At 38.7% G+C, this 15,932-nt stretch overlaps 1 protein-coding gene across 2 annotated transcripts in view; it reads right to left on the reverse strand.

Annotated features, from left to right (window-relative positions):
* The window catches only part of Gsk3b (glycogen synthase kinase 3 beta), a 143,540-nt gene that overhangs the window by 29,566 nt on the left and 98,042 nt on the right, over nt 1-15,932 (reverse strand). For both annotated transcript variants that reach the window (XM_041673281.1, XM_041673282.1), the window contains exons 7-8: nt 14,715-14,812; nt 4,164-4,259 (exon numbers count right to left, since the gene is read on the reverse strand). In XM_041673281.1, the coding sequence (XP_041529215.1) occupies nt 4,164-4,259; nt 14,715-14,812 (194 nt within the window). The remainder of the gene's footprint in view (nt 1-4,163; nt 4,260-14,714; nt 14,813-15,932) is intronic.

A 15,932-nucleotide genomic window follows, 5' to 3' on the forward strand; every position in this document is an offset into this window, starting at 1 on the left:
GAACCCCAGTCCTCTGCAAGAACAACAAATGTCTTAAGTGCTGAACCAATGCTCTAGTCCCATGCTAACTATTCTGTAATGGCCAAGGGCAACTTGAATGGATTTTTAAATCTGCAAAAACCCTGTAATACAGCATCCGTCTATCTCTCCAGCACACCTGTGTCCTTTGTGAGGAAGACAGTTTTCTCCTTAATCTTTATTTCTCTCTTTATTTCAAAAATACAAATTACTCATCATGCAGAATAGCACATTTGTAAAAAGAATTTGTTTTTAGAAAGAGACTGTTAAATAGGATTCCATGGTGGATTTCAGTGTATTTTTAAGTCGATGTGAAGGGATATGTGGTAATTACTGAGGATTACACTGCAGCCAAGATGCCAGGGCTCACACTCTCATGGCTAGAGGAAAGAGGACTCAAATGAGTTCTAATGGAAGACAGCAGAAAACAAAGGCCTAACTGTTTGTCTTTTCAGACCTGGAGGACAAGTGTTTTTAGAGAACACTATATATACTTTTAAATAACATGACTGGCAACCCAGTGCAGATAGCATTTCTCAGCTGCTGTCAATCAGCGTAACCGGAGGAAGATACAACTACACTACCTCTTGGAATCTTGAATTCCACATTTTATTTTTGAAAAATCTTTAAAAAGGAAAATTCAATACAAGCATATTCTGATCATTTACCCAATTGGAATTTCTGTGTGCAAGTTTGTGTGTATTAATGAGACATTAATGCAAATTTATTTGTTACAGAATATATCTGCATAAAGGGAAAGCTAAATTGTCAAAAAATACTATATAAATGCAGGGTTCGTTGCAGTTTTAATATAAAAGGTAAGAAAATGGAACATCAAAACTGATAAAGATTCGATTTGAACAAGAGACACATCTTAATTCCAATGAATGATAGTTCATCAACAGCATGGCTATTTAATCTAAACTAACCTACACAACTAACCAATGCTTTTTATTTTATCAGATATAACTTGCCAAAAGAGAATCTCCTCAAAATTAGGGTTGGGGAAGGGTTTTGTTTCTGTCTTTTCAGGAGAATAAAGGTATCCAGTTAAGGAATCTGAAGACCACTGGACAAATGAGACATCTGAAGAAAAAGGACAAATAATTAACCAGAAAAAAATGTCTCAAGAAAACAAGTAAATTGGCCTATTGGTATATCACATTTCCAACAATGAACCATGAGCAGGCCTAACAGAAAATTTTGAAGTCTCCATAAGGAGGATGGGGCCCCACAACAATGTTTCCTCAAGAACTATGATAACACCACATAAAGATTGGCTTTGGACTATAAACTGCTCAGAACAATTTCAAGGTGGCTAGCTAAGATGATCCAGCCTAATAGACTGCTGACAAGCCTTTTACCTTCCCTTACACAGAGACTGAAAAACAAATAATATAGCTACCTCTCCCAGGATTTGACAATTAACCCAAATTTTTCTTTTCAGATTTTTTTTTTTTTTTTTTTTAATGACAATGAGTCATGTCTGCTCCTGGCAGCACCAATCTATTTCAGCAAAGATAATGGGCTTCAAAGAAACTCCACATGGAGTTTACTTTCTTTGTGGCAAAAGTAAGCCACTAAGCAAGAAAATGCCCTTGCCTTGACTGCTGACAGTATGCTGTACTAATTGGACACAAAAGAGAGTGACTGCCAAACATCTTCAAGACAAGGTAGGACTGATGTGGGAGGGATTTCTTTCTAATCTGTTGCTTTCATTGGTTAATTAATAAAGAAACTGCCTAGGCCCATTTGATAGGCCAACTCTTAGGTAGGCGGAGTAAACAGAACAGAATGCTGGGAAAAAGAAGCTGAGTCAGGGAGTCGCCATGATTCTCCCACTCCAGACAGACGCAGGTTAAGATCTTCCCTGGTAAGCCACCTCGTGGGCTACACAGATTATTAGAAATGGGTTAGGTCAATATGTAAGAGCCAGCCAATAAGAAGATGGAACTAATGGGCCAGGCAGTGTTTAAATGAATACAGTTTCCATGTAATTATTTCAGGTAAAGCTAGCCGTGTGGGCGGCCGGGTGCCGGGGATGCAGCCCTGCCACCCTCCTCACTACAACATAGGACAACCCTTCAGAATATCCTGCTTCACAGAAAATTCTGTCGGATATACTAGGCCTGTAAGCCGAAGATAGATGCTCCAACATTGAAGAGAAACGTTGGGTGACAGTCCAGGCAGCCAACTGTTTCTGTCATTTCTCACATTTTTTGGAAGTTGCTTGTTTGCACTTCCTGATTAATCAGTTAATAATTATTTCCTTCTTGGGTTTCTGAGGGAGACTAGATAGTCATAGTTTTCCTTGTTTATCAGATGCAGAAAACAAGTTATGATAGAAAGTAAATTAGGTACAAGACTTTGACTCACTAAGATAGGATAGATAATGGAGTATTTTCTCTGAATTTGTCAAGTGCAAATGGACTAGACATTGTTGTAATATTTACTGCCTTATATATATTGTATACAGTTATTGTACTTATTGTATAGTTTTTCTTATATTAGTTATAGCCTTTTTTATTTTAGACAAAAATGGAAAAAAAATAATGGCATTATTATTTGTGGTTTGATAAATAAAACTTGCCTGAAGATTAGTACAAAGCAGCCACACCAGTCAGCCATACAAGCCAGGCAGTGGTTGCACACACCTTTAATCCCAGCAGTCACACTCGTCAGAAACAGAGGCTGGGCAGTAGTGATGCATGCCTTTAATTCCGGCTCTAGAGAGGAATATAATGTGGGAGGAGACAGGTCTCACTCTCAGTCTCAATCTGAGGATTGATTACCCTTTTGGTCTGAGACAGAGATAAGAGCCAGTGGCTGGCTGCTTTGCTTGTCTGATCTTTAGGGTCAACCCCAATTATCTGTTTCTGAGTTTTTATTAAAATAAGCCTTAAACACAAAGATCTACTTTACCAAAGACAAGTGTTCGACATAAAGTTTAAAAATGAAGGGGCTGGCCTCTTAGAAGAATGAAAGCCTCAATGTGTATTTCTGGCACCAAAATATTACCGATATCTTTGTTTAAAGTAGAAAAAGATAGCTGAATGTTAAGTGTTTGTCTGAAGAGAGGCTATGAGACTATAAGATTATACATGTAATCATCATATCATTAAAACAATAATAGAACAGAAAGAGGAAGAGAGGCAAGTGTACTGATCTAGTCTTAAATTACTTCATCTCTTACTCTTAAATGTTTTACAATAAGATATACAAACTTATCAATGTATAAAACAATTTATGAGGACAATTTAAAATATAGTGTCCTGTTTGAAATACGTACTCTCATCTATCTCTACGACCCACCTACCACATGACTGATTATTAGATTATTATTATTATTATTATTATTATTATTATTATTAGTATTATCATCATCATCAGTATTAGACACACAAGGACGAGTGTTAGCATTAGCACTGTCACAGCTGCCTGCAGTCTGGATCCCTGGATCCCTGTCTTTGGCTGGAGTTTCTGAACCTATAAAATGAGGCAGCTAAAAATGAACACCATCTATAAATTCTAACACATTCTATTTTTCTTTGCACACTTAATTTCATCATACAACCTGAGGTAGAAAAACTCCTGATTAGGTTTTCCCAAAGGCTAGTAGTGACATCCTATAAACATAAATTACTTTCCAAGTACATATCCAACAAGATTATACCTGCTTTAAAAATACTTCTCCTGAAGTACCAACAGGATAGTAAACACGGAAAACATGCAACATCTATAAGAAGGTCTATATTTTCATAGTTTAAAATATAGTTTAAAGAATAAAGAAAAATTTAAAGGCCTTTATCTGTGATAATATTGAATTACACATCTCTATTTAAATCAAGAAATTAAGCTTAAAAGTTTAAGTTTTTAAAAATCCCATCCCATTATTTTAATGTTATGGGTATTCTGTTCTCTGTTCTTACTTGCAAAAGAAAGCCCAGGCTGGATATTGTCCACAGGCCATCAGTAGGAATAAAGTATACTGTCAGCCACTAAGCTACCTCACAGAGGATTGCTGTGCATTTGAAATCAACACAAGGTATGGACTCTCACAATAGTGTAGCTTAAGTACAATGAAAACCCCAAAATTTAGTTAACTATTAGTTGATGCACTTTCTTAAAAACTCATTTTGACTCACCTTTGTCCAAGGATGTGCCTTGATTTGAGGGAATTTGAATTCTGTATAATTTGGGTTCATTTCTCTAATTTGCTCCCTTGTTGGTGTTCCCAGGACCTAAACCAAGAAAAACAAATACTGTTAACTTTTCCTATGTGTGTGTATGTGTGTGTGTGTGTGTGTGTGTGTGTGTGTGTGTGTGTATGCGCGCACTGGTTTTACTGAAATAAAAAATTCCAAGCAAATAAAATATAAAACTCAATAGATTTTGTAAGGACTTTTAAATTTGTATCAGTCTGTAAACCATGCTATACCGCCACAGACTACAGTTCTATGGTAAGTATACTGAAAATCTGAGTCATAGAAATATTACTAGAAAATATCCCAGGGACTGGCTTACCAGTTAACACAACTATCTGTAACTCTATCCCAGGAGGTGCTATAACACCACTGGCCTGTAAGAATGGCCAAGATCAAAAACACTGATGACAACCTATGCTGGAGAGGTTGTGGGGAAAAGGGAACACTTCTGCATTGCTGGTGGGAATGCAAGCGGGTACAACCCCTTTGGATGTCAGTGTGGCGATTTCTCAGAAAATTAGGAAACAACCTTCCTCAAGACCCAGTAATACCACTTTTGGGTATATATCCAAAGGATGCTCAATCGTGCTACAAGGACATGTGCTCTACTTTGTTCATAGCAGCTTTGTTTGTCAGAGCCAGAACCTGGAAACAACTTAAATGCCCCTTGATCAAAGAATAGATTAAAAAAAAAAAGTGGTACATCTACACAATGGAGTAGTACACAACAGAAAAAAATAACGACAGCTTGAATTTTGCAGGTAAATGGATGGAGCTTGAAAACATTATTTTGAGTGAGGTAACCCAGACACAGAAAGAGAATTATCACATGTACTCACTCATAGGTGGTTTTTAAACATAAAGCAAAGAAAGTCAGCCTACAAACCACAATCCCAGAGAACTTAGACAACAAAAAGAGACTTACATAGATCTAATCTACATGGGAAGTAGAAAGTAGAAAAAGACAAGATCTCCTGAGTAAATTGGGAGCATGGGGACCTTGAGGGGAGGATCAAAGGGGGAAGGAAAGAGGCAGGGAGGGGAGCAGAGAAAAATGTAGAGCTCAATAAATGTCAATAAAAAATGTATTTAAAAAAAAAAACCACCACCTGGCCTCTGAGGTTACCAAACACTCTCATGCTGCAGATACACATGGATGCAAAACAGTCATGCATATAAAGTAAATAAAAAATGACAAAATATTCCAGTAGCCCTGGCTTCCTTCCCATTGCATTCCAACACTGTTTAGCAGCTATAAGGAAATGCAACACAAGCTGGCCGGAAATGCAACACAAGCTGGCCAAGCCTAGCAATGCTGTAGCCTGAAATCTGTGCAGATTTCAAACAGGTCCTTCCTCAAAAGCGAGTCTCTAGGCTTGATTCATACATACATAAAAACCAAATTCAAAGAAAAGCTAAAAATTCAAGGTAAAATCAAGCAGATTCTACACTGAGAAAGAATGGATTTGTGAAACAAGTTTGCTGAAGAAAAAAAAAATCACACTACTTACAATTTAATGGCAGTTTCACAGGAGGGTAATATAATGTTAAATATTTAATTTGTGCTAACAATCAATGAATGATCGGGGTAGATCTAGACATTCTTTAAGACAGTCTCACTATGTGGCCCTTGCTGTCCTGGAACTCATGGATATCTGTCACCTGAGTGCTGGAATTAAAAGCATACCCAAGCATGCCTAAGCCACACTCTTTAGTTTTTAATAGGCTTTAATTCTCTAGACACCATTAAAACTTTTGTAACTTCATTGACTTTTAAAATACTTTTCTTTCTTTTTTTTAAAATTTATTTATTTATTAAAGATCTGTCTCTTCCCCGTCACTGCCTCCCATTTCCCTCCCCCTCCCCCTATCAAGTTCCCCTCCCTCGTCAGGCCAAAGAGCAATCAGGGTTCCCTGCCCTGTGGGAAGTCCAAGGACCACCCACCTCCATTCAGGTCTAGTAAGGTGAGCATCCAAACTGCCTAGGCACCCACAAAGCCATTATGTGCAGTAGGATCAAAAACCCATTGCCATTGATATTGAGTTCTCAGTAGTCCTCATTGTCCGCTATGTTCTGCGAGTCCGGTTTTATCCCAGGCTTTTTCAGACCCAGGCCAGCTGGCCTTGGTGAGTTCCCGATAGATCATCCCCATTGTCTCAGTGTGTGGGTGCACCCCTCGCGGTCCTGAGTTCCTTGCTCGGGGGCTGGAGAGATGGCTCAGAGGTCAAGAGCACTGCCTGATCTTCCAAAGATCCTGAGTTCAATTCCCAGCAACCATCTATAATGAGATCTGTGCCCTCTTCTGGCCTGCAGTCATACATGCAGGCAGAACACTGTATACATAATAAATAAATAATTTTTAAAAAAGTTAATAAGAAAAAAATAAAAAATAAAATACTTTTCTTCAAAAGATACTCTTAAGAAAATAAGATGACAAAGACTGAGATAAGATGGTAAAATACATTCTTCAACATATCTAGACTTTATCAGGATCTCTACTGATTCATAAAATACCGGAGATATCTGCACTCATATGCTTATTGCTTTACAATAGACCAGATCAATCTATGTGCATATTAACGGGTGATGGATACAGGAAAATGTGTCGTGCATACACAATGGAGTATTATTTTGCCATAAAACAGATGAACTTTTCTGTCTTTAGCAACAACATGAATAGAACTAGAGGACATTATAATAAATTAAGTTGGCCATAGAAAAACAATTATCACATGTTCTACTTATTTGGAAGGTGAAAACCGGCCACTCCGTTTATATATTTGTAGGAGGGCCTCTACATTAACAGTGGAGTAGAATCTACTCAATAGTAGTGATACAAAGTCCCTTAGTTATAGCTGTTAATCAGAACTTAACAGCAGTTTTTATCTTTAAAAAATGCACTTGTGACTTTTAAGAAGCTTTAGTAACTGACTTGTAGATTATCATTAAAAATCCTATCATTATTTTAAAAATCAATTAAGCAAATAAAGAAATTCCCCAGAACACTTTATTTAAATCCATCCAACCTTGAATTTATTAAGGCTATTAGATGTGGGAAAAGACATCCAAACATCACAAATGTTCTAGATCTCACTTCCCTTGCTAAACACTGAACCAGAGTCATTTTTCTACTCTTTGGATTAGCTTTTAAATCTTAAAGTCAAAGCACTTCCTAGGCAATTATGTTTTTTTTTTGTTGTTGTTGTTATTGATAAAGCTGGAAAATTGTAAAATAAAATGGTTAAGTTTCAAATCCTAGGACTGATGCCTGAGGTACCTATTTAACATATCAAAGCAGACCTGGCCTCCTGGTCCACCCAGCATCCCTCAGTCCCTATCTGTTACAGGATATGGCTGGCATAACCCCAACCTATACCCAGAACTCTCCAGCCCAGGGGCTAGACTGCCCTTACCTCTATCTTCCTTTTATCAACAATAAACTTTCTCCTCCACCATACCTAGGAGCAAATCTCTGTGAGTTTGAGGCCAGTCTGCTCTACACTGCAAATTCCAGGACAGCCAAGGCTAGATATGTAGGCAAAGCCACAAAAACAAAACAAAAAAATCATCTAACAATAAAAAATAAAAAGCCTTTAGAAGAAATTTCTATAAGCAAAATGACAGCATATACTATTAGGGTTACACCAGGTAGAAGAGATATTAAAATGATACTGAAAAAGATGAGGAGATACAGTTGAAAGCAGGTTGTATGTGAGGTGGTACATTACTATTATTACTTAAAACAGACTGACATTTTAAGGAGCTATAGTTTTAATCCTAGAATACCCTCTGAACAACACAGCAAGGAAATAAGTCTTAAAAAGCCATGATAGTTGATCCTTACTGCCACTTCAACAGGATTTACTATCACCAAGGAAAACATCTCTAGTGTCTCTGAGCTGCAACAAGCAGGGTCCTGGCAGGCTAATACCACCATTCATTGCTCTCTGCTTCTTGCCTGAGTGAAATGCAAAGAGCTGCCTGTGCTCCTGCTACCATGCATTCCTCACCACGATGGGACTGTGTCCTCTGACTCTGAGCCAAAATAAATCCTTCCTTACGTACTTTTGTCAGATATTTTGTCACGGTGATAAGAAAAATAACTAATTAAGAAGGAAACAGAAACAATACCTGGTGGCTCATATCCACAATCCCAACACTTGGGTGCTAAGACAGAAGGATTTACCAAGTCTGACAAGACAGGTCTACACAACAGGTCCAGACTAGGCAAAGCTACCTAGCTAGTAAATTCCCTATCTAAAATACAAAACCAAGGCCAGTCTCGTCTACAAAGCTTGTTCCAGGACAGGTAGAGCTGTTACACTGAGAAACCTACCTCAAAAATCCAAAATAGATGGTAGGTAGGTAGGTAGGTAGGTAGGTAGATATAGGTAGATAAAATAAAATTTAAAAACAAGTAAAACAAAAGCCAATAGAGTCCCTGAAGCCACTGACATATTACAAACTAGGGCCCAAACACTTGTGCATAAACCAACAACAGCAAAGATCAGTACAAAACCAACACAAAAAAGGTGAGGTTAAAGCGCCACACTACAGTGAGGGAAGGAATGGACTCCTGCAAACATCTGGAAGGAAAGCAAGGAGCTGATGTTTACTTAGAGAAATCTAGGAGGCAGATGGGACAGTAGCAAATTCTGTTCAAAATGGCAGCTAAGTTAGAAAGCAGCATGCTAATAAAAATAATACTCATTGGTTAGAAAATAAATGACAATGTAAGTCTAAGAGCCAGTGAGACACTATGACAACAAAGTGGGTATAATTATATAAAGTCAACACCAGGGCCGGGCGGTGGTGGCGCACACCTTTAATCCCAGCACTCGGGAGGCAGAGGCAGGCGGATCTCTGTGAGTTCGAGGCCAGCCTGGTCTACAAGAGCTAGTTCCAGGACAGGAACCAAAAAAGCTACGGAGAAACCCTGTCTCAAAAAAAAAAAAAAGTCAACACCACAAGTAAAAGACATTTTAGTAACTCAGCTATTACAGCTCACCTTCAAAACCACATTTTAATAGGTTAGAGAGTATTTCACCTGATTCGCTATGGCTAACTCTGAGCTTTGAAACTGGACAAATGAATTTTTTTCATTTTATGGATAGGATGTTCAATAAGGGCCTTATCATTTCAGACACAAAAAGAGGTTCAGTTGAGTTTTAAAGAAATGGGATTATTATTTTAGTTTCCAAGAAACCTTCGTGGAAGTTATCCATTCACAAAACTAAGAATACTTATTTCTGGATTTCTTAAAACTAACCTAAACTAGTCCTAAAAGTTTTATGCGCTTTCCTCCAGGCATGGCATTTCACTGTCCTGGTGGGCTTTAACTGCAAACTTGATGTAGTTTAAAGTCACCCAAGTAGGGAGTCTCAACTGAAGAAGCGCCTGGGGGAGACTGGCCTGTGAGCATGTCTATGTTTCAGGAGGGCCCAGGCCACCATGGGTGGCAGCACTCCCTGGGCAGATGGGCTGGTTAGGGTGGATCCTCCAGGGAGTCATAGTAGCACTCCCTCACGTTTCTGCTGGACTTCTTTGGCTGTGGATGAGTTTCCTGATCAGAAGTAATGCTGCATGACACTACAGCAAGCAGGCTTGCCATCAAGTCCCATCCTGACTTCCTCAATGACGGAATGTGCCCTACAAGTGTGAGCCAAATAAACCCTTTCCTCACCCAAGGGGCTTTGCTCAGAATGTTTCATACAGTGACAGAAAGGAAACTGGATTATTCACATAATAAAAGATGAAGGAATAATAAAATTATCACTCCAATGGAAGAGGAAGCACTCTTCTATTGTAATAGTTTATGACCTTTCCATCTAGGCAAAAGGACCTTCTGTTGCTCACATTCTCTGACATCATAAAGAAGAGGAGAAAGATTAAAAGAATTGGGGACCTATCTGCTACATCTCTTTGGAATGTTGTTCATCCCTTAAATAAAATCATTTCAGTTGTATCTGGTCCCATCCATATTTCTTATAGTTTTTTTTAACCCATTAGCTACAAATCAACCCCCACACAGAAAACATCAAAACAGAAACTGAATTTATAGTTTCAAAGAAGCAAACAAAGGTCATAGTAAGCATCTATAGAAAGCGCCACAATAGGTGCTTCTTCCACGAGCTTTATTTATTTTTCTTATTTTTTAAATGGGATTTATTTATTTATTTATTTAGGGTTTTTCGAGGCAGGGTTTCTCTAGAGCTTTGGAGCCTGTCCTGGAAACTAGATCTTATAGACCAGGCTGGCTTCGAACTCACAGAGATCTGCCTGCCTCTGTCTCCCGAAGTGCTGGAATTAAAGGCGTGTGCCACCACCGCCCGGCTCCATGCGCTTTATTAGACAACAACAAACTAGCTCAAAATCAGACGCTTCTTTCATTGGGCTTCTAAAAAAATATTTTTCTTATTTTTTTTTTTTTGAGATTATAGCATTTCCCCTTTCCTTTCCTTCCCTCCAAACCCTCCCATGTATCACTCTTACCTCTGCTCCCTTTCAAATTCATGGCTTCTTTTTCTTAATCATTGTTTCTTCACACACACACACACACACACACACACACACACACACACACACTTTCAGGGGTGACCATATTGGTTGGATGACCAATTAAGTGTACTCTTCCCTGGGAAAGACTATTTCTCCAGCCCTCAGAATTCCTTAGTTGCCTACAGTTCTTTTTTACGGTAGAGGACTCCAGAGCTTTCCCCAGGGCTTCCTAAAAATGACAGGAACAAGGACTACAGGAAGAGACATGCCCAGGAGGTATTAGTTGCTTTTTTACGGCTCAACACCAGAGGGCACCAAACTTCAACAATGGAGCTGCTAGTTTTGTTCACAGCTACTGTAAAGAAGCCATAATAAAAACGTTATTCCTCTGCTTCAAATTCTTCAGTGGCTTCCTAACTCTCTAGCATACAGCCCATTTCTATGGCCCACAGCTCTAGATTCCTCTTTCCTGGTACACTCACATTCTATCAACTCCACCATTCACAACCACCACACTGTAACTAAAACACACAGCAGACCTGATTTCAGTTAAACAGCTAAGCACTAGCCTTTTCTCAATAGTTTTCTTATGAAGCCTTTTCAGACAGCACCATCTCCAATGGGAATCCAGCCTTTGCCTCTGAAGAATGCTCAGCCATCTGAGGTAAACACCTCCTCCCCCATTGTTCCTGGCTGCTTCCTCCCAATCTCCCTTTGAATTCCTTCAGTGCAAGAACCTCTACATTCTGGGCCCAATACCAAGACAAAAATCCTTCACTGACTCAAACAGATGTAGTTAAAGAGGTGAATACTTTGAAAGACTTTTTTAAAAGGACGTGTGGTGTGCTGGCTAGTTTTTATGTTACTGTGACACAAGCTAGTGTCATGGAGGAATTCTCAATTCAGAAAAACACTGCCATGAGACTAGCCTGTAGAGAAGTTTGTAGTGCATCTTCCATGATTGATGCTTGATGTGGAGGGCCCAGTCCACTGTGGGTGGTGCTACCCCTGGGTTGGTGGTCCTGTGTGCTTTAAGAAAGCAGGCTGAGCAAGTCATGAGGTGCAAATCAGTAAGCAACATTCCTCCATGGCCTCTGCATCAGTCCCTGCCTCTAGCATCCTTCCTACCCTGACTTCCCTCAGTGATAGAGTGTGATCCAAGGGCTACATGTAACTTAAAAATAAAACCACATCTTCATCCATTTACTCAGTGACGAACACTGATTAATTTTCAGGTTGATTTTCAAATCTTGGTTACGGCAAATGATGTTGCAATGAACACGAGAAAGTACAACATCAAGTTTGGGGATACACACTTGAGGCAGAGAGGGCTTCATCATGTTGTAATTCAACTTTTAGTCTTCTAAGGAACCTCCAAATATGTCTTCCATACTGTTGTACTAATTCACATTCCCACTAACTGCATAAACGTTCTCTCTTCTCCACAGAAGTGTAAGTGAGGTAAAAGGGTTCCAACTTTTCTTCTCTCTCTCTCTCTCTCTCTCTATATATATAATATATATATATATATATATATATCCAGTAGTCCAAGTATTCCTGCCTCTGGTGACTGTTTTCTCCTATTGAACTGTCTTGGAATCCATGTCCAAAAAAAAAAAAAAGTCAATTAGCTATAATATAGAGATTTATTTCTTATTGGGGTGCATTATGTGAAACTCCCAAATAATCAATAAAAATTATCATATTGGGGAGAGAAAAGGTTCAGGGTCCTAATAGTACTCCTAAATTCAAAAACAGAAAAAAAAATATTTTTTGACTTTCAATTATATCCCATTCATCTGCAACTGAACACTTAAGTCTTGAGACTAGGACATGAGTCTTCCAATTTATTCTTTATCAAAAATATTTTAGCTATTAGTCTTTGCTTCATAAATAAATTTATACTTGGGAACAAGTCCCTGTCCTCCCTTAAAAAGTTGACTATTCTGGGGCTGCAGAGATGGCTAAGAGGTTCTGAACTGCTCTTCTCGATGTTCGACAGTTCAATTCCCAGCAACCACACCCATCTGTAATAAAATCTGGTGCCCTCTTCTGGCAGGCACATATGCAGACAGAACACTGTATACATAAAATAAATAAATCTTTTTTTAAAAAATTGACTCAAGATATCTTCTTCCCTGCTCCCATATCCACCTTTCCTCTAGGTCTTGGGCAGCAGAGGAGAGGGTGCCTGAACTGGCCTTGTCCCATAGTCATACTGATGAATATCTTGACTATCACCATAGAACCTTCATCTGGTGATGGAGGGAGATAGAGACAGAGACCCAATCAGAGCACTGGACTTAGTTCCCAAGGTCCATTTGAAGAGCAAGAGGGAGAAGAGAAGATGAGCAAGGAAGTCAGGACCGTGAGGGGTTTGGTCCACCCACTGAGACAGTGTGCCTGAGCTAATGGGAGCTCACCAAAGCCAGCTGGACTGGGACTAAACGAGCACATGATCAGACCAGACTCTCTGAATGTGGCTGACAATGGGGGCTGACTGAGAAGTCAAGGATAACAGCACTGGGTTTTGATCCTACTGCATGTACTGGCTTTTTGGGATCCTAGTCTGTTTGGATGCACACCTTCCTAGGCCTGGATGGAGAGGGGAGGGCCTTAGACTTCCCACAGGGCAGGGTGCCCTGCCCTCTCTTAGGACTGGAAGGGGAGGGGGAAGGGCCAGTGGGGGAGTGGGAGGAGGGGAGGAAGTGGAAATTTTGAATGGTATTTATAAAGTAATAAAACAGGAACCAAACATTTAAAAAATTTCTAGGCGAATCTCTGCGTGAGTGGAGTAGTCAAGAAAGGAGTATTAAGCAGGAAGGGAGATGGGAGATATCTGGAAAATCCTGAATTAAACCAAAGCCCAAATAAACAGCAGTCCTGTTTCAGAAGTTCTAAAAGTATCACTCCCTTTGAGACACAGAATCTGTTTACAATGCCCAGTTCTTGTCTCAAAAATAAAGTATCACTCACTCCCTTTGAAACACATGATTCTGTTTACAATGCCCAGTTCTTATCTCAAAAATACTGACAGTATTTTGTACACTTTAAAATCTTCTACAAGATTGTTTTGTGTTCTTATATGACTTCCACTACGTTTTTCTAATCTTTAAGAAAAAAAAGCAGTATTGTTAATAAGGTTAAGGTTTCAGTCTGAAATTAAAAATGGCTACCAAAAAGTGGTCTCAGCTGCATAACCCAACTAAACACAGACTGAAAGAAGATGACCAACCACTGGCCTTTTCAACTGTATCTGGACCCAGTGACATGGAGCCTCTATTTTTCCTTATATTAAAAGGAAAAATATTTAATTATAAAATAGATCTTAAAATAATTTAATCATGGGACTAGAGAGATGTCTCAGTGACTAACATCACTGCCTGCTCTTCCAGAGGATACAGGTTTGATTCCAGAACCCATGTGGCAGCTCACAATGATCTGTAACCCCAGTTTGAGGATCCAAGGGATCAAACACCTTCTTCTAGCTTCTGGGATCACTATGCACACAGGTAATACACAACTATACAAGCAGGCAAACAAAATTTTTCATATGGTAAACATAAAAATAAATCTTAAAAAAACTAAATGTTTATTTATTATTATTTTAAAAACCTGTTCTATACCACAGCAGGCTAAATAACTTACAATTCCTTTCTCCTTTTTTATCCCTATGTGTACACGTGTACATGAAGGCCCAAGATCAGCAACCATCCTTGGTCACTATTCTGCAATATTCATTTACATAGGGTTTCAATCTAAACCAGAGCTTGCATATATAGCTACTCTTCTCAACCAGCTTACTCTGAGCTCTCTCGGCATCAACACTCACATGGGTTTCTGGGGACTCAAACTCTGGTCCTCGTGTTTGTACATGTTTTCACATCTGGATCATTTCCCCACTGTTTAAATGTTGTTCTGTATTTTTTTTTGGGGGGGGGTATCTGTGTGTATGGCATTTTTGGTTCAAAAGTATACCTCAACCATCTCACCTTGATTATTTCCACCAACTGATCCACACCACTGTCCCCAGGAAATATTGGTTGTCCTAGCAACAACTCAGCCAACACACAGCCTGCAGACCATACATCTGAAGAAAAAAAAGGGGGGGAGGTTATAACACTATAATTTGAGGTGAAATCTATATTTTATTTTTATCACATAGCAATGGTTATATCCAAATGACAATAATTTAGTCAGAATCAGTGATGGTTTCATCCCACATATTGCTAATTAAAAAAATCTATTCATATGCTTGAACCCTTTTTATTTTTTTAACAAATACATGTTTTTTTTTTTTATAAGTATTCATCTCTTACAGTATGTGTGTGTGTGAGTAAAGAAAGGGAGAGACAGGGAGACACACATAGAGAAACTAGGGCTGACTCATTATGTAAGCCCTAGATTGGCTGGAATTCACAAGAGATCTACTTGCCTCTGGTTCCTATGTGCACATACAAATCTTACTTAGCCTTAGGAACCAAGATCAGGGTTGGAGAGATTGCTCATCCATTAAGAGCACTTTCTGCTCTTGAAGAGAACCTCATTAGATTCCCAGCATCCAAATGATGGTTCACAACCATCCATAGTTCCAATCCTAAGAAATTCGACATCTTCTGACCTCTACAGGCACTAAGTATGCATGTGTTATCTGTATACATATGCAGGCATATATATGTGGATATATATAAGCAAAACACTTTATACACATAAATTTTAAAAACTTTAAGAAGAAAGCATTTTAGATCTAAAAATGGGCCAAATCCATGCTTGTTAGGCATACATAAACGGTCCATGTGTCAGACAATATGACTGTAATTATTTTAGGTGAGCCTGGCACAACTCAATACAGTATCTTACATATAGGTATATATAGTATAGATAACCAATATCAAACATTTGAATAAGACATGATCAATTAGAATATCGAATGACATTCCCAAGGACAAAGGGTTAAATTTGCTCTTGGGGACCACTGAGTTAATAAATATACTAAGAAAGTCACCTTCTATTCCTATAGTACTTTAGTAACATTTTATTTACTCCTCATAGTAACCATGAAAAGTAGGGAGAATTAGCCATCATTTTCATTTTACAGCTCAGGGAGAGGATACCTGATGTCAGTCTCAGCTTCCCAACCCCATGCACACAAAATTAAAATATGAAATAAAATCATTTTGTCCCTTATCAAACCTAGCCTTAAGTTTGAT

This window comes from Microtus oregoni, unplaced genomic scaffold (assembly GCF_018167655.1).
Source record: "Microtus oregoni isolate MIOR12 unplaced genomic scaffold, Mior012 000023F_ref0000262, whole genome shotgun sequence".
In the NCBI taxonomy this organism is placed as follows: Eukaryota; Metazoa; Chordata; class Mammalia; order Rodentia; family Cricetidae; genus Microtus; species Microtus oregoni.